Below are 25,001 nucleotides of genomic sequence, written 5' to 3' on the forward strand. Positions count from 1 at the left end.
AGATGACGTTGAGTTCAAGCTTCACATCTACCACTAGTCATTGGTATGACTTAGAACAGATTCTATTACTATATCTGTGAGTTAGGCATCAAAATATCAGCTGCCCCACAGTGTTGTAAAGAGCAAATAAATTTATGTGTAAAGGGCATTTTTTAAGAATGGAAAAAATGCTTTATAAATGTTAGCTATTATCATGAGGAAGAAATGGAAGACAGAGGCAGGATAATCTTTCTTCAGTGAAGGGATATCTCATCTTACTCTTCTGTTTAAATGTCATCTTTTCTATAATTGTCCCACTGGGTTTTTTTTTTAGTAAAAAAAGGATTATCATTGATGTATCTCTGCAGCTATAGATTTTGAAGTGAGCTTTTAAGGAATTTGCTAAATTAAAGATTTGTGTGAGAAAGAATGTGGCTTCTCAATTAAAACCGAAGTCCTTGGGATAACTTTAATGAAAGTCTTTTTGTCTGTGGTGTAGGCTTCTGCAATTTTCTCAGAAGATGCTTGCCTAATGAATTGAAAAGAAAAATGCTTTTAGCATTAGGTTATGATAGAGGTGTCAGAGCAGGGGTATTCAGGACAAGAGGATTCCACAAAGGAAAGGAAATATGATGTAATCCATAACCTGGTGAGGAGCACAGGTGCAGGTTTTGAAAATACATTTTCCCATCCTTCACTTACTTGTCAGGAGATGCAAATATTTAAGAAAACAATATTGAATGTTTATAGCTATTCACCTAATGGAAAATTACAGAAAACTAGAAGTTTAAAAGAGTGTGCATGAACGAAAAAAAAAAAAAAAAAAAAGATTTCCAAAGAGTATCTGTGTTTAATCAAGCACTAGAGATAAGGAATGTAAGTATTTGGGGGTTTTTTGTGCAACTATTTCATTTACCAAAATATTCAAGCAGGCTGTCCTGATTCCTCCAATGAAAATTAAGTTTCCCTTTCTTTAAACCACTTTAACATTTCAAGCTTTTTGCATGGTACTTACCATAATGTGTTTTATGTTATAGCAAGTAGTACTTGACTTACCTCCACTACTGAGTTGTAAGCAGCTTGAGGGAAGGAACCCAAGTCTTACCTTTATGTTCCTTACAGATCCCTTTAGGATCTTCAGATTAATGCATAATGATTGCGGGTAAAATGGAATTCAAAGAAAGATTCCTGTAATTATATTGTGGAAATGAAACAAAGTCTTGAGTTATCTCAGCAATGAGAAATCCATCAAGGCTACTGGCATCTCAGCTCTATTATAAGGACACAGGTGTTAAGCATTAGCAGCTACCATCATCCATTAATCACCACAGCATTCTGGTATCTCTATTTTAGGAACTAGACATTGATAATATTGGAGGTAGATGCCATTTTGGAATTCTTTGCCTTTCTCATAAATGGAGGCTGGAATATGATGACATAAAGCTTCCGGTGTACTTTTGCCCTCTGTTTAACCTGCTAGAAGCACTCAGTTGGCATGGAATCCACTGTTAATAAGTTAATGGCCCATAATGTAGCTCCTTTTTTAAAAAATATTTTATTTATTTATTTGACAGACAGAGATCACAAGGAGGCAGAAAGACAGGCAGAGAGAGAGGAGGAAGCAGGCTCCCCACTGAGCAGAGAGCCCGATGCAGGGCTCAATCCTAGGACCCTGGGATCATGACCTGAGCCGAAGGCAGAGGCTTAACCCACTGAGCCACCCAGGCACCCCCACAATGTAGCTCCTTATCCAAACATGACTTCAAGAGCAAAGACTAGTTGCAATTTTTAAATATTATCCCTCACCTAGTCAGATGGATTGAAAATTTCAAACCTTCAATTGTTATTCTGTTGGAGAGTGATGTTAGGTTTTATTGATGAGTATTTTCTAGATAGTTTTAATCTAATAGTTAAAAACTATCCAAAAGACAATGATTGTATATTTTAGTTGTTGGAGAAAAAAAGAAAAACCAGGGATATTTTTAAAAGCTAAAATAGTTTGGGTTATTATGCAACATTTCATTGATATTGCTACAGGCTATAATCATACTATTTTAATGGTTCTCCTTTTAAAAATGAATTCATAATGCTTTGTAACATTAGAATTATTAGAAACATGTATATAATGGCAATGATGATGTTAATATACATTTAAATAGAGCTTTACAGTTCACAAAGCAGTAACAGCAATGCTAGAACACTTTGCTAACAGCAAAGCAATATGTCCCCAACTGGGAAGGTCCCTTGAGGGCTATAGAAGTCCAAGGGGATCCAGAAGTCCAGAGTGGCTGTTTGAAAGAAGAGAATAGCAAAAAACCAAAGTAGGTTGTTAGAGGAAGCTTCAGGGTCACTGCTATCTCTCCGTTACTATAGGTTTAGACTCAAGAGGCTAAAAGCAAATATGAAAGTTACTGATTAAGGGTAACAGAATATGCCACCCCAAAATATGCTGCTTTGGTATATTGATGATTTTGAGCTGGAAGCACTTGAAAAACAGCAAATGCAGGGAGAGGTTTTCTCTAAATAACCCTTATTGACCTAAACACAAATCCTCTAAAAGGACCTCAAGTGTCATAAATCCCCTCCCTGGGAGTTTCATCAACAGGGAATGACCCTCATCCCAGAAGAAGAGACTAGAAGTGAGGTACACATTCAGACAAACTTTGTCACAAAATACCACAACTCCCATGTATTCTACCAAAGGCCATTCATCTTTCATAAATATGATTTACTCTCCCCTAAGAGGCCTAACTTCCCTCATCCCTTAACTTTCCAAACTAGATGGCTTTTAATCGTGAATTTTAAAGCCACTTCTTTGAATTACTCATTTTTCCCAGGGTATCTCCCATGTATACATGAGACATACATGTTGATAAAAATTTTACATATGATTACAGATAGAGGAAGTAGTATCAGCAGCATGAGGGAATAGGAGGTCCTCTCACAGAACAACAATTTGACAGCCATCCATGAACAAAATACCTTTTGTGAGAACTTCAGAATCCTAGTTGTGAAATCCAGGCAGAATCTAAGACTGAATAAGAGTGTTCTCAAGAGGCGCATCAGTCACTCAGTCACTTAAGCATCCAACTGCTGATTTCAACACAGGTCATGATCTCAGGGTCTTGAAATCAAGCCCCACATCGGGCTCCATACAGGGCATTGAACCTGCTTAAGAGTCTCTCTCTCCCTCTCATTCTACTCCTCCTTCCCCCTTTCTCTCTCTCTCTCTCTTAAAAAAAAAAAGAATGATTTTAAGAGCAGGCTATATCTCAGTGCTTGGTCAACCATCGGTTGTCCTGTCTACATTCCTGCTGAAAGCAGCCTATACCCTGAAGACTTGATTCTGAGGCTACAAATGTACAAAAGAATTATGCCCATTCTTACCACTTCCGTTCAACATAGTACCAGAAGTCCCAGACAGAGCAATTAGACAGGAAAAAGAAATAAAAATATCCAAATCAGAAAGGAAGAAATCAAATTATCTCTCTTTGCAGATGATAAGATCATATATGCAGAAAATCTTAAAGACTAAACAAACAAACCAAAAATAACCCCTTCTAGAACTGATAAGTAAACTCAGTTAAGTTGCAGAGGACAAAATCAGCATACAAAAATCAGTAGCATTGCTATACACAAACAATGAACTCTCTGAAAAGAAATTTTTCTCTTTCCCCTCATTAGATTTACCAGGAAATTTCTTTTTCCTCAAATAAATAAACAAACTAGCTAACAAATGGGATATTTGATTTAATTTTAGTTCTGTTTATTTTTATGAACTCATTAAATTCTATATTTATAGATAATATTTTTTAAAGATCTATTTATCTGAGATAGAGGAAAAAGAGAATGTGTGCACTGGAGTGGGGGGGCAGGGATAGAGGGAGAAAATCCCCAAGCAGACTTCCCGATGATCAGGGAGCAGTATGTAGCCCTGAACTCATGACCCCTGAGATCACCACCTGAGCTGAAACCAAGAATTGGGCACTCAACCAACTGAGCCACCTGGCTCCCCTATATAATATTTTTTAATTAATTATTAAGATTGCTTTTTATTTTTGATACCTTTGTAGTTTTGGGGAAGAAGTCACACTTGTAAATAAAAGATAATCATTAAAAGGTAAACAACTCAGAATGAAGTTATGTTCCCTAAATAATGATAGAGAAGATTGTATAATTCTTTGTTCTTCATTGCAATGCCCACCAAAAGGTGGGCAAAATATGCAAAATTGCCATAGACCACACTTGGCAACAGATTACCTCAGAATAACAGAAGTTAGGAAATGTATCTTGCCAACAGGGTAGTGTTGATTATTTTTCTTCAGTGTGACTTGGACTTGCAGCATTCATTTGGAACATAGGTAACATTCAAGGAGATCATACCTATATTGTGTGGGTACAGAAGCCTACCTAGCTTAGAAGCCTAGTAACCTAAAGGAGCCAGTATCTCTTGTAACAACTTCAAAAGTAAGAGACACCTGGGTAGCTCAGTGGGTTAAGCCTCTGCCTTCGCCTCAGGTCATGATCTCAGGGTCCTGGGATGGAGCCCCACATTGAGCTCTCTGCTCAGCAAGAAGGCTGCTTCCTCCTCTCTCTCCGCCTGTCTCTCTGCTTACTTGTGATTTCTCTTTCTGTCAAATAAATGGATAAAATCTTAAGAGAAAAAAAAAAAAAAAGCTTTACTTCCAGGTCCCCAAAGACAGCGGTCTAATTACAGGAATGACTACACTCAGAGAAGCTCAAAGACATGGCTTCTTTCCATACATTTATTGTTTTCCCAGTCCAGGTGACATTTACCACTCAGGGGTCATTTTACAATAAACTATGTTGCCTGGAAACATATTTAACATTCTAACTTTATCACATTTCCATAAGAGAGCTCTAAATTAACCAAATGCCAAATTCTCAAAAAATAGATATTTAAAAAGATAGGTCCTATGACCTTTTATCCAATTAAATATACACAACTGTAATATGTCTTACCCTAACTGTATAACTTAAAATTCCAAACTTAAATCCTATTTTCTTCTTTTGTTTTCCATATTTTACAGGTAAAATATGGAAATTATGCTTTTGTGTGGGATGCAGCCGTGTTGGAATACGTGGCTATCAATGACCCAGATTGCTCATTTTACACCATCGGGAACACGGTTGCTGATCGAGGATATGGAATCGCACTGCAACATGGCAGTCCTTACAGGGATGTTTTTTCACAAAGGTAAGATTTGTGTGTGCTCCAAATAAGGAGAGACAAAAAAAAAAAAACAGAAAAAGAAAATCCCTTGGTTATGCATGTAGTTTTTATTATATTTTATTTTCTTTGTTTAGAAAAGCATAGTAAAAAACAATAAAAGATTATAAATGTTATTTAGTAAGACATTCAATTCCTAACGCATGTACTGAAATATTGTTTTTCCATAAAAAGGGAAAAATAGTGCTATATAAACTGGTTTTACTTTTTAAAAATTGATATAAAAAAGGAAGTAGTATGTTAATAATTTCTTTAGAACTTAATTAGCAGTTTACTTTCTGAATTTTAAATATCATAGAAAAATTAGTTCATTTCAAGAATATCAAATCATAAAATAAACTTCAGGTCCAAGTCAAAGTTCTGATGTACTAAGGCACATAATGATAGGAATGTTTCCTTCTGAATTTTGCAAAGGAAAAGGATAAGAATTTTAGAGTCCTGGGGCACCTGAGTGGCTCAGTGGGCTAAGCCTCTGCCTTGGGCTCAGGTTGTGATCCCAGGGTCCTGAGATCAAGCCATGCATCAGGCTCTGTTCAGCAGGAAACCTGCTTCCCCACTCTCTCTGCCTGCCTCTCTGCCTACTTGTGATCTCTCTCTCTGTGTCAAATAAATAGATAAATAATCTTAAAAAAAAAAAAAGAGTTTTAAAGTTTTTCATGTAGTGTCAAAGTACGTGAGACTTCGTCATGGAATTAAGGGATGGTTTATTAAGAAATTACACCCCTCCCAAATGAGAATTTTCTTATATGATTTTTTTAAGAAAAAAAAGGTTTTGAAATGTACACTTTAGATGAACAATGTATATGAAAGACTTGGGCTGGGGCACCTGGGTATCTCACTGGGTTAAGGCCTCTGCCTTCGGCTCAGGTCATGGTCCCAGAGTCCTGGGATCGAGTCCCGCATTGGGCTCTCTGCTCAGTGGGAAGCCTGCTTCCTCTTCTCTCTCTGCCTGCCTCTCTGCCTACTTGTGATCTCTGTCTGTCAAAAATATAAACAAAAAATCTTTTAAAAAATTTTTAAAAATAAATAAATAAATATAAAAACAAAAACAAAAACAAAAGAAAGACTTGGGTCTGCGAGGCACTCCCAAAGATCACTGCATTTCATTCTATCTACTACCAAACAAGTGTGGGCCTAATGGAGAGCAGTATCTTTCAGGCAGGAGTATATTTCATTTCACAGTGATAATGTATGTTGTTTATTTTCTAGAAATTTTTCTATCTATTTTCTAAAAGCTAATGCCAGATCAAGAGGTCAGTACCAGGTAACAGTAAGCCCCAAATTTCAAACTATTTGAGCTGCATTCCTCCAAATTTTAAGACAGCAAAACGTTAGGTATTTTGTGTTAAACAAAACAAAAATAAAAACAAACAAAAAACAAACACCTAAATTCTGGACTACATCCAGAATTTATGTTAAAACTCTTCCAGAGCTAGCAAAAAAATCTAGGCCTCTCTGCTTGTCTGCAGAAGTGGAAGTTAGATTAACCCCAAGGTCTTATATTAGCTGGCCTTTCTGTGTAGCAAATAACCCCAAAACATCCATGCCTTTTTTGCATTCGTGAAGTGTACGTAGGGCTGTGACTTGGCGAAGTTGTGCAGCAAGCTGCAGGTCACCTACCGGTCTTCCTGGGCCGCTTCTCATTCCAGGGCCAGGCTGGAAAAGCAGCCCTGAGACAAGCTGTCCTCAAGGCAGTGAAAAGTTACAGAAGGGGCTGCCAGAAGCCTGCAGTGTTTCTTGTGTTTCTGGCATGGATGTGACATATGTCACATCTGCCCACAAACCACTAATGAAAGGGAGTCTCATGGTCAAGCCCAAATCGATAGAGCGAGGAACTGTAATGCACATAAAGGGAAGAAGGGAGCAAATAATTATGAACGATAATACAGCTTACCAGTGGTCCCTTATGGATCTAAAAAAATCTAAAAATGACCAAAATAGGGGTGCCTTGGTGGCTCGGTTGGTTAAGCATCTGTCTTCAGCTCAGGTCATGATCTGTCCTGGGATGAATCTCCCTCCTCAGCTTCATCCCTCCTCAGTGGGGAGCCTGCTTCTCCCTCTGCCTGCCACTCCCCCAGCTTGGGCTTGCGTTCTCTCTCTTTGATGAATAAATACATAAAGTCTTAAAATAAATAAATAAATAAATAAATAAATAAATAAATAAATAAAATTTAAAAATCTAAAATGACAAAAAATGAAATAAATAAAATTTAAAAATCTAAAATGACAAAAAATGAAACAAGCATAAATTGGGAAGTAAAGTATCATTCAAAATCATTCAAAACACACTTATTGAGGAGTATGTTCTAAGAGGAACAAACTGGAAAATCAGTTATGCCTGAAAGAATTTACCTGGTAGTAATTTACCTGGAAGACACTTGCAGTCTAGTTACAGATATGTGGCCCATGCACATGAAACAATGAATAATGCAGACATTTCTATAAATGTGTGCTGATGTTTATGTATATACAAAATCAGTATGATTTGTTTATATTGGGCTAAACTGTGTAGTTGAGATATTAGAAGAATTGAATACTGAATGGAATAAAGGAAACATGAATGAAAGCTCTCCAGAGAAGGTGAGCCCTGAATTTGATCTTGAAGGATGAGTAGAGAATAGTCAAGCTGAAAGGATAAAAGAGATAAATCTTGGAGAAATGATGAAGACGGCAGGATTGAAGTTGGAGAAAGCAGAACACGTCGAAGAGCAATAAGGGTGGCAAGCTAATTTGAGGGGAAATTTAAAGCTTGGGAATCATACAGTAAGCCACCAATACCTGTGAGGGCTTATTTCCATTCTGGAGCCCAGGAGTAAAATTAGAAGACAGTATTTAAGGGAGGGTTAATCTAGCTTTGAGAAGAAGGATGGATTAGGATTGGCAAAGACTAGAGCAAACCTAGAAGCATAAGAGAAGGAAGACTGAGTTCAGAACTGGGCAATGGGGAATGAGAAGGAAGGAACAGACAGAGGAGACACTTCTAGACAAAGAAGCACAGCACTGATTTCATTAACTTAGAGGTTGGGTGGAAAGCATAATAGAATGAAGGGGATGTCAAGGTCCATGGAGAAAGACCAGCAGAAAAGTGTAATGGATACTGAACATGAACCATGTTGTTGAAAAAAAGATTCTTTATTCCTTAGTTGTGGTTAATTGGGTTTTGCTTCACTACAGATTTTTGTTGTTGTCGTTTCCAGACCTGATTTCTAGATCTTATATGCAAAAGAAGAACCCAATAAAATCAATACGCAGATGTAATAGCAATTAAAGAAACGTTTAATAAATCACATGAAGTGTTCCCTGTGGTGCTCTACCTAAGAGAGATTTTAATTCTGAGGAAGTCCACTCCAGTGAACTGCTGAAAAATAATATTAAACATTGAGCATTCTTTTTCCTTTGATTTGCATTATGGAGACAGACGATTTAAATTGTCCCTCTCTGTGGAGTTCCTTAATAATGACATCTACATCCTGGTTCCCTGGACACCTGGAAAAAGAGAGATCCAGGAAAGAGACGTGATCTGGCAATTGTTGATACACAACTCATCTTGTTTCACACGAGTGCCGCAGTCATTACCCAGACTCTCCTCCTGAATTCAGAAAATATCTGCTTTCATTTTCCTGTGCTATAGCTATTAGGGAAAAGAGATCTCTTTTTTATTAACTGATCTTAAAAAATTATACAGACCATAAAATTTAATCATTGTAGTACACCTTAGAAATTACTATAAATATCTTTAATACATCAACTAATCCTAGGCCCTTGATTACACTAGATCACCGATTGCTACTGTAATTGCATTTGATGAAAATGAAAGTATTCAGGGTGATTTTTTTAATTAGAGATTTTATTTATTTATTTAGAGAGAGCAGGAACAGGGGGAATAGCAGAGGGAGAGAGAGAATCTCAAGCAGACTCTGTGCTGAGTATAGTCCAGTGCCTGACTCAGTCTCACAATCCAGAGATCATGACCTGAGCCAAAACAAAATGCCTAACCAACTGAGCCACCCAGGTGCCCCCACGGGATTTTTATGTAGTAATCACTAATTATTTCTCAGGTGACTATTTATCTATACCACAACTTAAAAGACATTAAAGTATTTAAATATGTAATAAATATTAATACATAAAGTAAATGTTATATGTGGATATAGTAGCTATCTGCCCAGTATCTTATATGCTTGTATACTTTAATGACACTCCAAAACAAATTATATGAAATGTTGTACATTTGCCTATTACGCACTTGCATATTAGAGCACAACTATTATACTACAAATGTATACACTGAGTAGAGGGCCTGAGCTTTGGCAAGCATTAGGTTAGGCATCAGAAACATGGGCTATAGGGATATATTCACTTTTACACTTCTGCACGCAGGGATGACTTTTAAAGACCAGTAAGTGCTATAGTATATATAATCATAGATTTGGATGGAGGAATTTTGTTTCTTTGGTCTGCGTAAATACGAGGTAACTTGGCAGCAGAAGTTAAAGTTTTTCTACAATCTCATCCGATAGGTCAGAGTTCTACTGTGGTGAGTAATGTTTGCAGTGAATTCTCCAGCATGGTTCATTAAATGTTTATGTGGCCCTTGTCTTTTAATAGTTCTTTGTTTTCAAAAATTATTTAGTCAAAAGTTGTTACATTAAAGACATTTAAGAGTAGAAGAGAGCTGAATTTTTCAGTGATATCATTATGCATTTTTTAATTTTTTAATTTTTTTATAAACATATAATGTATTAATGTATAAACATATAATGTATTATATTCACGGTACAGGTCCGTGAATCGCTAGGTTTACATACTTTACAGCACTCACCATAGCACATACCCTCCCTAATGTCCATAACCCCACCACCCTCTCCCTACCCCCCTTCCCCAGGCCCCCCTCAGTTTGTTTTGTGACATTAAGAGTCTCTTACGGTTTGTCTCCCCCCAATCTTGTTTCATTTATTCTTTTCCTACCCCCCACACCCCTCACGTTGCATCTCCACTTCCTCATACCAGGGAGATCATATGATAGTTGTCTTTCTCCAGTTGACTTATTTCAGTAAGCTCATTATGCTTTTAATAAAATAAACTCCTGTGTTGATTTTAGAATCTTAACTATTCATAAAACTAAAAATGTGATTAAAAAAATATTTATTGAGCATTCTTAAATCTTAGTGGATATCAAGGAATAATTAATTCATGAGTTTAAATTTATACTTCATCAATAAAAGCGTCCCTTTTTGCTTATTGGCTTCTGTCCTTAAACTTCAAGAATGAACCACCTAGTCACAAAAACAAGGGCATACTTCAAACTGAATGGATTCATGTTGGATTCATGATATTGGTACAGTTGCAAAAATAGTATTTCAATTTAGTCACGGATTTTCAGAATTTTTAAAAATGGAATGATCAGTACTTCCCTTACTATCAGGGATAGAACTAGTCCAAAGGGATAAATTACTTAGAATCACAAAAAAACAATAAAAGTGGAAAATTTTCAAGAGTTCACTCCATGTTATTTTCTCATCATCATGCACCTTGTCTTCTCACAGCTTTCTTTTAAAGGCATATATGAATCATATTAAACAGATTATATTGGGTGCCTGGATGGCTTAGTTGGTTGATCATCTGCCTTTGGCTCATGTCATGATCTCAGAGCCCTAGGATCAAGTCCCAGGAGGGGTTCCCAGCTTGGCAGGGAGTCTGTTTCTCCCTCTGCCCCTACCCGCCCACATTCATGCTTTCTCTCCCACTTGCTCTCCCCTTCTCTTTCTCTCAAAAATAAATAAATAAAATCTTTTTTTTTTTTTTTTAAAGACTATCATGTTTACTGTGTGCCTGATTTTGAGTTCTTACATTTGTTAGTCTATGAGGGAGGTCCTATTTTTACCCTCATTTTATAGACAAAGAAACTGAGACACAATGATGTAATTTGTCCCCGTTCACAAAGCCACTGAGTATTAGAGCTGAGACTCAAATCCAGACAGTATGGTTCCAAAATTTGTCATGCACTTTTAACAATCTGTATTTCAAATAAGTGCTTGGGGATTGCCCTTCTCTCTCTCTCCCCCTCCCACTCCCTCTTAGGGGCACAGAATAGAATTCATCGTAATCCTTGACATATGAAATACTTTCATTTTTGGTCCACAAATGAATACTTTTATTTTATTACTTTTAAATTCCTTGAATATAGTCTGTTCTGTTGTTGTTTCTTCCCTTTGCGTGGTTAACTGTTAAAATACCTATGCTCTACTTTGTTTTTGAATTTCCAAGGCCTTAATTTCCAGAATAACCTGGATGGGCCAGGCATGCGTTTTTTGTTTTGTTTTTTTTTTTTAATTGAAGTATAGTTTAGTTGACATATAATATTATATTAGTTTCAGATGTATTAATAAGCATTTAGTGTTTATTTACATTATAAAATGCTTACCATAGTAAGTATAATTACCATCCGTCACCATACAGTTATTACAATATTATTCACTATATTTCCTATGCTATTACATTTATATCCCCATGACTTATTTATTTTATATCTGAAAGATTGTGCCTTTTTATCCCCTCTACCTGTTTGTCCTATCCCTCCACCTAGCTCCCCTTTAATAATTACCAATTCCGTGTATTTATGCGTCTGTTTCTGTTTTGTCTTCTTTGTTTTTTAGATTCCACATATAAGTGAAGGCATATGGCATTTTTCTCTCTCTGTCTGACTTACCTCTCTTTGATTAATACCCTCTAGGTCCATCCATGTTGTCACAAATGGCAAGATTTCATTCTTTTTTATGGCTGGGTAATATCCCATTATATAAATGCCCCATCTTTACCTTTTCATCTGTCAGTGGACACTTAGGTTGCTTCCACATCTTGGCTATTTTAAATAATGCTGTAATGAACATAGGGGTGTGTTTTTGAATTAATGGTTTCGGTTTATTTGGTTTAATATCCAGAAGTGGAATTGCTAGGTTATAGGGTATTTCTATTTTTAATTTTTTGAGGATCCCCCATGCTGTTTTCCATAGTGGCTGCACTAACTTACATTCCCACCAACAGTGCATGAGAATTCCCTTTTCTCCACATCCTCTCTGGCATTTGTTATTTCTTGACATTTTGCTACTGGCCTCTCTGATAGGTGTGAAGTGATATTTCATTGTGGTTTTGGTTTGCATTTTCCCTGATGATGAGTGATGTTGAGCACCTATTCTTATCCGTTGGCCATCTGTATGTCTTTTTTTTTTTTTTTTAAGGTTCTATTTATCCATTTGACAGGCAGAGATCGCAAGTAGGCAGAGAGACAGAGGTGGAAGCAGGCTCCATGCTGAGTAGAGAGCTCCACACTGGGCTCGATCCCAGGACCCTGGGATCATGACCCGAGCTGAAGGCAGAGGCTTTAACCCACTGAGCCACCCAGGCACCCCATGTATGTCTTCTTTAAAACAAAAAGTTTCCGTTCAGGTTCTCAGCCCATTTTTTAATCAAATTATTTGGTGTTGAGTTGTATGGGTTCTTTGCATATTTTCAATATTCACCCCTTATCAGCTCTATCATTGGCAAATATCTTTTCCCATTTAGTAGATTGCCTTTTTGTTTTGTTGATAATTTCCTTCACTGCAAAGTCTTTTAGTTTACTATAGTTCCAATTGTTTATTTTCACTTTTGTTGTCCTTGCTTGAGGAGACATTTAAAAAAAAAAAAAAAAATTGCTAAGAGTGATGTCCAAGAGTTTACTGCCTATGTTTTTCTTTCAGGATTTTTGTGATTTCTCACATTTAAGTTTCTAATCCATTTTGAGTTTATTTTTGTTTATGGTATGAGAAAATGGTCACGTTTCATTGTTATGCATGTAGCTGTCCAATGTTCCTGCACCATTTATTGCCTCGGCGGTGTGGGGGGAAACGTAGCCTTCTTTTCCCCCTCTCTTCCTTCTGTGTGAAACCTACCCCAACAAATGCAGTCCAAAATGTTTCCATACTTATGGAACACAGCTGTTCTCCTTTGGTTCTGCAGATATGCTCTTCCCCTCGGCCACACCCAAGCTCTAGCAGAGCTCAGCCGTTGACTCAGCAATGTTTGGTATAAGCTTCAGATGGTGAAGCGTTTTCCCCCGAATTATGTATTGTACCTCAATAGCTAATGCTTTAAATGGCTACTGACATGCATCCGTAAGTTAAGTCTTTGGATGTGGTTACATTGTTTGTCTTTAAAAGAAAGAAAACTTTTCTGCTGATTAAAAAAAATTTGTATATTCCCATTGTATATGCTTTCCCCTTTTGTTGTAGATTAATTGACCAGACAAGCACAGGCACTGTTCTGTATGTCTATTTGAGTGCCAGCACCATACTGTTTTGATTACTATAGGCCTACAGTATAGTTTGAGATCTGGGCGTGTGATGCCTCCAGGCTCGTTCTTTTTTCTCAAGACTGGTTTGGCTATTTGGGCTCTTTCGCGATGCCTTATAAGTTTTAGGATTATTTGTTCTGTGAAAAATGCTTTCGGCATTTTGGTAGAGTTTACATCGAATCTATACACTCTTTTGGGTATAGTATGAATATTTTAACAATATTAATTTTCCAATCCCTGTTCGTGGTGTATCTTTCTGTATGTGCCATCTTTAGTCTTCGATTTCTTTCATCAATGTCTTACAGTTTTCAGAGAATAGGTCTTTCACCTCCTTGGTTAAATTTATTTCTAGATATTTTACTCTTCTTGGTGCAATTGTAAATAGAATTGTTTTCTTAATTTTTTTTTGCTAGTTCATTATTAGTGTATAGAAATGCGAAATATTTTTGTATGTTTATTTTGTATCCTCTGACTGCATTTACTAGTTCTAATCAGTTTTTTGGTGGAATCTTTAGGGTCTTCTGTAAATAGTTTTATATCAACTGCTATACCAATTTGAAGGCTTCTTTTGTCTTTTCCTTGTCTGATTATTGTCTGGATTCAGAAAAAGCACATGAGATCTTTTCCTCTATTTCTGTCTTAAGACTTCTTACAGTTTATTCTTGGGTCCTGCCTAATATTGGTAAGCCCCTTGAGTTCAGATGTGCATCTCTACATCTCTAGTGGCTACCTCTGTGCCCGCACAGAGTAAGCATTCAATAAATATTTGATGAAAAAAGATCTACCCAACTTTTAGATCAAAGATCATCCCGTTTACTTATATCCCAATAAATTAAATACCTATTCTTTGTGCTTGTTAGTAAAAAAAGAAAGTCTTCTATTTTCTCTTACATGACAATTTTTTCTTTCTTGGTTTCTCCAATTTTTTTATATAATGAATAATAAAAACTCAGGAAAAAAAAAAGAAAAACACAGCACATGTCTACCTTTCTTTCCAGCTCCCTGCTGTAAGAACTTTTACGCTTTCATGCCCAAAAGGAAGGTAGGAAAGATTCCTTTAACTTGAAAGCACAGAGCCCTAATCCTTTTACTCACCAATAAGAATGAAGTGCTTTTAAACCACTTTCTTGCCTCTTCAGGAAGTGAAAGAAACGGATTGCCCAGTTAGCAGTTCCAAAATCAGTCAACAACTGGCTTGACCTCTGCTCTCAGTCAGCTGAAAGGAGCTCTCATGTAGATGCTTATAAACAGAAGTTAAATAATTGTTTTCTCTTTAGACATACAAAATACATGCAGTCCCTCCGCTCTGAGAACAGGAGTGACATTATCAAGATACTTATGTAAACATTAAGCAATCTGAACTTATCCATTAAACTGGTTTGGATAATAAATGCTGGAAACATTTTGAGGAAAGGAAGTCATTGCTGAGTAGAATAGAAAGATTTTTCTCAGACTTGAGCTAGAAAGCTTCGAGGTAAGTAGAATTTGGGTATTGGTCCGGGTAAGGTGCTCAGGAAAACATGAGGAAGTCATCAAAACAAAAAGTTACCTTGTGTTGAAAGGACAATGAGAAGGAACTATGTGGCAGGTGAATATAGGTAAAGAAGCTAAAATTAAATGTGACCAGGGAACTGATAGCTGCTACTTATTAGGTACCCACGGTGCTGAACATGTGAAATATTTCATGTAGTACTTGCCACAAGTCTGTAAAGTGGTCACTTATTCATTGTGTTTTAAAAATTTAAGGAAACTGAGACTCAGAGCTAAGTATCTTACCCGAGTCACACAGTAATGACAAGTGGAGCTAGGACTCAAACCCAAACAGGGTTTGTGTCCTGACTCAGGACCCCACACCAGCTTTGCGAGGCTCTGAGGAGAACATTGGACACAGGAGCATTTGAGGAATCCAAGGTACTGGGTTAAACAAGACAGAATTTAATTGAGAAAAGCCATTACAAGGCCCTTGTGGTATTCCAACTGTGAAGCGGTGAGAATGTTCTCAATGAGATTGAGAAATTATTAGAAAAAAGGTACCATTTGAGGAGGGATAGAGAGAATTTGGTGGCAATCAGAGGATCCAGGAAGCTGTAGGGGAAAGTATGTTCAGATTCAAGTGCTCACAACAGCTTTCTCTTGCATTCTCCTTACAACTCTCATTTTTTTTCCTTTTTGGTCATTTTTGCAAGTGTTGCATCAGCTCAATTTCACCTCCAGGGAGAAAAACAACTGGAAAATGATTTCTAGAAAAGTGGTGATGATCTTTTAAAAATGTAATTCATTGGGACGCCTGGGTGGCTCAGTTGATTAATCCACTGCCTTCGGCTCAGGTCATAATCCCAGAGTCCTGGGATCCAGTCCCACATGGGGCTCCTTGCTCGGCTGGGAGCCTGCTTTTCCCTCTGCCTTCTCTGCCTGCCTCTCCACCTGCGTGTGTGCGCTCGCTCTCTCTCTCTTTCTCTCTCTCTCTGAGATAAAAAATAAATAAAATCTTTAAAAAAAAATGTAATTCACTACCCAGGAGTTATTTATTTCAAATGATTTTTCAGCTTACAGACTTTTGTTCCATAGTTGCTCAAATTACATTAATGTATCCCTAGTGGTATTCTGTCTCACACATCAGATACTATTTTTAAAAATAAATAAGTAAATAAATTTTAGAAAGCACACACGCACACACACACACCACTGAAATCTTTTGGTTTTCTGTTCTGGATCAAGAAAACAAGACAGTTTAGATGGTCATGTTTATATAAAATAGTAAAGAAAAAATGTTTCAGGACTTGAAAAAGAAAGCAAGAGGACATGAAAGATTCACTTTCAAATAGAGACTGGAGTAAAATAAAATAATATATATTTGTATATATATTTTTATTTAATTTTTTTTTTTAAGATTTTATTTATTTGACAGAGAGAGAAAGATGACCAGTAGGCAGAGAGTCAGGTGGGGGCAGAGAGAGGGGGAAGCAGGCTCCCCGTTGAACAGAGAGCCCGATGTGGGACTCAATCCCAGGACCCTGAGATCACGACCCGAGCAAAAGGCAGAGGCTCAACCCACTGAGCCACCCAGGTGCCCTGCCCCTATATTTTTATTTAAAATAACATTCTTAACCTATAAAGTGTTAAAGGAAATTATTTTCTTTTTTCATATCATATGCATATATTAAATAAGGATTAGCTTCTGGAAACCATTAAGTAATATATCATTCCTATTTCAGAGCAGTTCCTTTTAAAACATTTGTTTTAAAATGCCAATTTTAGAATTTTGAATTTAGGGAACTATGACAAAAGAGAAAAAAAAATGAAGTAGCTTATTAGTCAGTCATTTTTCTGTTTCCTGAATCCTCATGAAGCTATCCTTATGCCTAATATTCTATGGATTTTACCCATCACCCTGACTGCTGCTTCTGATGGAGAACCTACATAATTTGCATTTGTTTCAGCATTCGGCCTAATCAAATGGGAGTATAAGTACAATTGGTGATATTTCAAATATTTCAAAATTATTTATCAAATGGCACTATATGATGGGATTTGAGATTAGTTCTATTAATCTTGTAAAGCAGTAGCCAAATTTTACAAAAATTGCCAGGCTTTGCTGTCAAGGGGCAGATAGCATTCTCAATGCCGAACACAATCCCAACCCTCAGACGATGCAACCCCATGGAGCAGATTTCAAAGTGTTACAAGATTCTGTTTTCCTTGCACTTGCATCACACAGCATTTGGGGAATACTTCATCCAAGGTACAAGAGTACCTTTTATAAACAAACATCTTTATTAGATTTTCTGGAAAAAAGTACTGAGGTACAGGGAAGATAAATGACTAGTGCAAAGTGCGGAGCAGTATTTCAGTTGAGTAATGAGCCCATGACATTAGACCAAGCCGCTTGGCAAGAAGTTGGATCGGCCTTTCATTATTTTACAAGATTTGGGCTGTTCTAGAGCTTAGTAAGTATGATTTCATTCAAAAAGTGGTTGTTTTACAAAAAAACATGGTTATGATAGTGGTATAAAGTAGGTGTGACTGAAGGCTGAGTTTTTCTTTTTTTTTTTTTTTAAGATTTTATTTATTTGTCAGAGAGAGAGAGGGAAAGAGAGAGAGCACAGACAGACAGAGAGGCAGGCAGAGGCAGAGGAAGAAGCAGGCTCCCTGCTGAGCAAGGAGCCCGATGTGGGACTCAATCCCAGGATGCTGGGATCATGACCTGAGCCCAAGGCAGCTGCTTAACCAACTGAGCCACCCAGGCGTCCCTGAAGGCTGAGTTTTTAACAAAACTTTTCAGAGCTTAAAACTGCAAGTGTGCATTGCACTTGAAAATACACATGCGCACACACACTCATGCCTGAGAGTCAATTATAAGCTTCTCTCAAAAATACTATAAACCTGGCGATTCACAGACCTGTACCCCTGGGGATAAATATATATGTTTATAAAAAATAAAAAAATTTAAAAAAATACTATAGAACTCTATTCTAATTCTATTTTACTTAAATCGCATTTTTCTATCCAAAACACTCGTCTTTACTCATGGGACTTAGCCCAACCTGCTTTTTAAAGGGAAAATTAGATGGCTTTGAGGATAATCAGAGAATGTGGCTCTTTTTTAATAGACTCTTAAAATACTGTAAGAAGGGTAACAGCATGGGAATAAGCACTGGGCTTGCATGGTAATTATGTTGATAGAGGGAACAACCGTAGACGATGAGACAAGAATGTGACTTTGGCATGCATTTAGATGAATTCCCTAATTTTACAAATGTAAAACCGAGAAGGGAAGTGGGGCCCCCTGCCCAGAGTTTAAACTTAGGTCAAAAAACAAACAACTTAGGTCAGAACACGCTCTGGGGATCTCAAATCCAGGTTCCCAGTCCAGGGTTCCTCCTGTCCTGCCATTCTCTTTGTTTAAAAAAATCAGTTTTGTATCCCTAGAATTTACTAGTAAAATAAATTTTTCAGAAGTGTAGTTATGTCTACTATAAAGGAACAGGAGTATTAGCAAATAATGTTTAACAGGGTCATAAACGGAAATAGAACATCTGTTTAAAAATTGTTATTACTTTATAGACATACAGAAAAAGTAACACAAATAATGGATAAGGTGCTGTGGATTGTGTTATCCCTAAACTTAGAGAGAAATTGTCCTGTAGCTTAAAATAATAGTTAATAATCACTGAAGACTTCCTATGTGCCAGGTACTGTTCCAAGTGCCCTCACCGTGTTAAGTCATTTAATCTTCACAATAAACTTATGAGGTAAATATTATGAATAGTCACATTTTACAGAGGAGGAAACTGAGTCAAGGAAATATTTTCAGGTTTCAAGGTCATAAAGCTAATAAGTAGTAGAGCCAGGTTTGAACCCATGCTGTCCAACACAATGCCACCAGAGATCCTAATACCGTAGGTCTACGCACATGCGCCTGCATACACCGGAATAATAAGCATCCAAATAGTCTTCATGCCTGTGGAAGCAGCCACCTTCTTGCACACTAAAATGCCTACGGGTGATTTCCAGAGATTAAACAGCATGCCAACAGCAAAAGTCCTCCTTGAGGGGGGGAAGATCCACTTGAAACTGAAGCTGTCTTGTCAGCTGATCAGAAGGAAACAATAAAAGTACTAAAAATAGAAGGCTATGAAGGATACTATAGTTATTTTCCCTCTCTTATCTTCTTTTGTCACAAACGGCTTAAGACTCTACTAGGCCAAAACTTCAATTCTTCCTTCATAGAAGTTTTCATTCTACATGACTTTTTGTTTGGTGAGCTCCGTATTCACCTCTTACTATCCCATGTCACAGTTCTTTGAGCAGCTCAAAAAACTAACATCGTCATTGGTCAGATTGTCTATTCACATATCAAATGTTTACTAATATGAAATAGAAATGACTATTTCTAAAACTAAAGTATGGCTAAATTTAAAAAACACGATTTCCATATGGAATGACATTTATAAGTTCATGTAGTCCAAAATGACAAATCTAATGGAGGCACTAATGATTTTTATCTTAATGAACACAATTTCCTGCTTTAGCACCAACTTCAAAAAGAGTTAGATAGATATACCTCAAAGTGTACATTCTTTTCCTTAATAATCCATTTTACAACTATCATTGTATGAAGCTATTTAAGTTTGAAATAATGTTAATAACTACTGAAAATCATTGAAATCCAACATTTTTATTTTATATATAAATGATCTCAGTGTATGTATATAAAAATTATGCCTTCATGATATTCTTTTTTTTTATTTATTTTTTATTTATTTTCGACATAACAGTATTCATTATTTTTTCACTACACCCAGTGCTCCATGCAATCCGTGCCCTCTATAATACCCACCACCTGGTACCCCGACCTCCCATCCACCCGCCAATTCAGACCCCTCAGATTGTTTTTCAGAGTCCATAGTCTCTCATGGTTCACCTCCCCTTCCAATTACCCGCAAATCCCTTCTCCTCTCTAACTCCCCGTGTCCTCCATGCTACATGATATTCTTTTTTTAAGATTTATTTATTCTTTTAAATTTAATTTAATTTAATTTAATTTTTTTCAGTGTTCCAAAATTCATTGTTTATGCACCACACCCAGTGCTCCCTGCAATATTCTTACCAATATTTCAGGGGTCAGACGTGGAGATAAGATGGGAGGAACCAGCAAACTGAAGAAAACATGATAGGTTCCCTGTTCTGATAAGGTTTTCTCTCTCTTTCCAAAATAATATTCTCTATTGGTACATTTTTGTTCTTAGGATTTTTATCAATTTTCTGGGGGCTTTTTTGCAACAATTAACCAAGATAGCCCTAGCATTCCCCATAAAAATAAGCATGGTCCTTCTAAGCAAACTCTCATGGTCTTTGAATTTTACTAATATGAATTTGTTCTTTTCTATTTTTTCAGCAACCAGAGAAATTTGTCAAACAAATTACCTCCCAACCAGAATGTATTCAGTAGAGTGGCAGTGAATACTACTTTAAGATTGTTGAGATAGAAGAGCATAAAACCCGGGGTTCCTGAATATTAAGCTAAGCATTGTGGATTTAGGACATGGGAAGTCACTGAAGAATTTGGGAAGACAAGTCATAATCAGTAGTATGCTTTTTGGCCAGTCTGGAAGAATGTATATAATGAAGTAAATGAGGAATTGACTAGAAGGGAGGCTACCAGTTAGGAAGCCATTATCATATCCATGACATAAACTCCAAGAAGGCAGGGGTTCTTCTCTGCTTTATTCAGAGGTGTAATACAAGCCTCTAGAAGAAAGCCTATCACATAGTAGATATTTGAAAAGTATTAACTGAATGAATTGGTGAATGAATCTTTTAGAAAAAGTGAAATGCCTGAAGTAGACTGAAGACAGGGGAAATGAAGGGAAGAAGAAAGATATTGTAAAGGTAATGTTGGCCATTAACTAGACAGAGAGAGGGGGCAAAGGGGGACTGAACGTAAATGAAATCATTAGCCTTGCTGGCTGGGAAATGGGGAAATCACAGAAGAGAAACCAGGAGGGGAAGCTGGCTTGAGAGTAAAACCAGTTGTACTGATGAACTAATTTTGAGCTAATTTCGGGCTTGACATGTTGAGTTGGAGGCACCAGAAGATGATGTTTTTATATAGGGAAATGTACAGACAATGACGGACAAACGACAATGCAGGGTGGAAACTTGAGGGAGAGGGTAGAGAGATGGATATGGACTTGGGCACATTCCCCATTAAGATAATGAAAACAGAGATGTAGCTTATGGAAAGAGCATAGACGTAAATAAGAAAAGGTTGAGGCAAATTGCTTTCAAATGTCCCTTTTTTTGCTTTCCTCTCCTTTCCATTCCACAGTCACAAACATAATTGAATCTTAGCATATTGTGCCTAGGAACACAGTTACTCCTTTCTTTTTAAACCTACTCAAATCTTACGCAGGTTCCAGCTGTGTGTTCCAGCTCATAATCCATCCTCAGCGTAAGTCCTCCCTAGCAAATTCAGCTCTTATCAGACCCTTCATCCTGTTTCTGTATTTTATCTTTTCTGTACCACATATGTCACTTTTGTGTTCATTTATTGTGTTTATACATTGACATTTCCAATATGTTCTAAATTCTTAGCTTGAAAAGAATAGCAAAACCTCTTATTCCTTCTTTTTCTAATCTTCTACGAATAGGAAATATATCCTTATTAGGTATTCAATAAATTCTTGTTAAATAATGTTTGAGGGGGAAAGAATCCTATTCTCACTTGTGATTACTAAGGCAAACAACGTATTAGAGAGTAGGATTCATGTTTATTTATTCAGTCAGTAAATATTTGTTGAGAAACTACTTAGTGCCTCATACAGTTCTGTTTTTCTAGATTAAAAAAATAGCAGGCAAGATTGACAAGGTTATTGCTTTCCTGGAGCTTACATTATACAAGAGAGTTGGAGGAGAAAACATAATAAATTAGACAACAAATAGGGTAATTTCACATTGGAAAACATGCTATGAAGAAAACTTACCTGGGACAGAGAATAAAAACAGATCAATGTTGAGATGGGTCACAGAAGATATTTCTGAGGAAGCAACCTTCGATTACAACCTTGAATGTAAAATGTGCAGGAAGAGTATTCCATGTATAAACAACAAGAAAGGCAAAGGCTCTGAAGTGAGAACCGGCTTGGAGTATTTAAAGAAGGGCAAGGAGTTCAGCATGGCAGGACAAACAGACAAGAGGGTAGTATGAAAGGAAATTAAAGAGTTAGGCCCAGATGTATTACAGAACCTAGAAAAGCATAATAAAAACTACAGTTTGTTTGTTTGTTTCCAAAAAACAAAGGCAAGCTATTGCAAGTTTTAAAAAGAGGAGTGTTTCTTACCTCTAGCTGCTCAGGTAAAGAAGGAAATACGGTAGAAAGAGGGAGAGCAACAGAGGCAGTGAGTGAGAGTAAGAAGAGTAGGAAGAGTAGGAAGATCAGTTAGGAAGCTAGTACAGTAATCCAGGAGAGAGGCAGCAATGGCTAGGTGGAGGGTGATAAAATTAAGATGGTAAGAAGTGACGGGTTCCAATCTATCATAGCTATAAAACTAATAGGACTAGCAAATGGTATGGTCATGATGGCTGAGGTAAACAGAGGAACCAAGATAACCTTTTCTTCTGAACAAGTAAGTGTACAGTGCTTGGTTCCACTGCCAGAGTTGGTCAACCATGGGCCAGAAGTAGGTTACAAGCCAGAGGAATTAAGACTTTGGCCTTGGGTTTGGTAAACTCACATTTTTATTAGAAACTTAAATATATAAATGTGAAATTTCGGAGAGAAAACAAAATACTGTGAATTACAATTTGATAGGTAGGAGGTTATAAAAGACATAGTTATAAAAGACGTAGGCCCTGGTTGAAGGACTCTGACCAAAGACCAAGTTCCTTCCGCGTCTCTACCCATCCATCCTTGGTGAGTGAGATAGGACTGTCCTCAGGCTGACCTGCCTTGTGACAGAGGATGCTTATAGCAGCAGCAGGGGTAACGTGCTCCCCCGTTTCCTTTCAAGGGAAGAAAATGAGAACTCTCTCCTCTCAAGCATGAATACAAATCCATCCCTTTGGGTTAATTAGTTCATGGTAGGTCATGTGTTTACCACTGGGCTGAGCAGATCCCCACAAGAATATATATTTATAGCTTAGACTCCCTGTCTAATGGGATGGACGAGACCCTGAAGAGTCAACTAGAATGTCCCTGACAACAAATCTGAAGAAAGAATTAATAGGTATTAGAGAATGTAAGGAACGAAGAAGAATGAATTAATAATACTCAGTATAATACAATAATTTATTGCACATTTATTTGTGTTACTTCTCTAAAGGTTTTCCATGGACTAACTCCTTTCATCCTCACAACACCCTAAGAGAAATGTGCTATTAAGTAAACTGCTCAAGCTACAGTTAATAAATGACTAAACTGGGATTTCAACCCTCACTCCAGAGATCACTCTCTTAACCAATACACTCTGGCTAAAGGGGGAAAACTAAAAGAGAGATGATAGAAAATACTCAGTTGAGAAGTTGTAAATAGGAACGTGGGAAGGGGACGGTATGGAAAGGGAGCGCATGCTGTTGGTTTTGCCTGTGCCGAATTTGTAGTGACATCAAGAGGAGGTGTGTCTGAAAACTGTTGGAAATATGAGACAGGAGAGTGGGTTAGACAGGGGAGAGAGGTACAGATGTAGGAGTTATCATTACAAAGCTACAAGGGGTGGGGGAAATCAAGAGAAAATATGTGCAGCAAAAAGAAAACCCAGCACCAAGGACTGGAATTAGAGGAAATACAGGAAGAGCCACTAGGACAGAAGGGACTGGAAGAGTGCACGGGTAACGACAGTAAATTACTCAATTTTTCTATCCTCAAGATCTAGAGCCATCCTCGCCACAGAGCTGGTACTTGACAGCTATTTCTCTTATTGTTGTTTATCTGTTTTTTTGTGACAGCAATGTCTTAAAAGAATTCATGAACTGCTACTCCAAACTCCCCCCAGCTATCCTGCGGCTGACTCGACCACCATGGTTCTCAAACTTGAGCAAGCATCCGCATTCCCGGGCAGGAAGGCTAAAACACAGATCGCTAGGTCCCAGCCCCAGAGTTGCTGATTATGTAAACGTGATCTGTTTTTCAAACAAGTTCCAGATGAGGCTGGATGCTGCTGATTGGGAGTCCACATTTGGAGAGCTGCCGCTCTAACACGCGCTCCTGACTCCCTTACTGTTCCCTCTGGCACTCTCCCTGGCACCTGTTTTCTGCTTCTTGCCCTTGTCTTGAGTATTTTGACCTTCCCCTTCATCACGTACAGATCATTCCCTATCTATATCACCTTATTTAATTCTTATAAAACATCATTAAAGGAAAGATTATTGTGCCTCTTCTATAGATTAAGAAATGAAGGTTTGGAAAACATAAGGGAAAAAACACTTAAGTGTTGACTCTATAATACTAAATTATACAGGGGTAAGGAGTTAAAGTTATTAAGTCCCTTCACACTTCATCTTCAATTGCACTTGTTTGATTTCTTCTGCCTCATCAGCCCAGACATCTTCTTCCACAGCCAACAGCACTTTTCATAACTTTCGAATCATAATCTTTCGAATCCTTTTGTGGTGGCAGTTGTTCTTTTTGTCCTCTTAGAATCCTTGCAATTCAATCAGTTCTTTTTTCCATCAGGTTTTCCATGACCTGATGAAGTCTCGCACAGTTCTTTGCCTATAGGCACTTCAAAAAATGGTATTAACTGGTGTATTAAATAGAAGTCTTCCAGATTGTTAGCTAAACCTACCTTCTACTTAGCCATTGTCCCTATACCAGTAAAATATCATTATTTACCAAAATAATCCCTTGAGAGGGATTATTGTCCCGTGACAATTGATTTCATTGTCACAAAATCTTCTTTGGTTTTCATGGAAGGTGAAGAAAAATTTACTAATAAATT

At 37.2% G+C, this 25,001-nt stretch overlaps 1 protein-coding gene across 5 annotated transcripts in view; it reads left to right on the plus strand.

Annotated features, from left to right (window-relative positions):
* GRID2 (glutamate ionotropic receptor delta type subunit 2) overlaps positions 1 to 25,001 on the plus strand; it is a 1,491,890-nt gene that overhangs the window by 1,336,897 nt on the left and 129,992 nt on the right. For all 5 annotated transcript variants that reach the window (XM_032332901.1, XM_032332902.1, XM_032332903.1 and 2 more), the window contains one exon: positions 5,031 to 5,197. In XM_032332901.1, the coding sequence (XP_032188792.1) occupies positions 5,031 to 5,197 (167 nt within the window). The remainder of the gene's footprint in view (positions 1 to 5,030; positions 5,198 to 25,001) is intronic.

This window comes from Mustela erminea, chromosome 2 (assembly GCF_009829155.1).
Source record: "Mustela erminea isolate mMusErm1 chromosome 2, mMusErm1.Pri, whole genome shotgun sequence".
In the NCBI taxonomy this organism is placed as follows: Eukaryota; Metazoa; Chordata; class Mammalia; order Carnivora; family Mustelidae; genus Mustela; species Mustela erminea.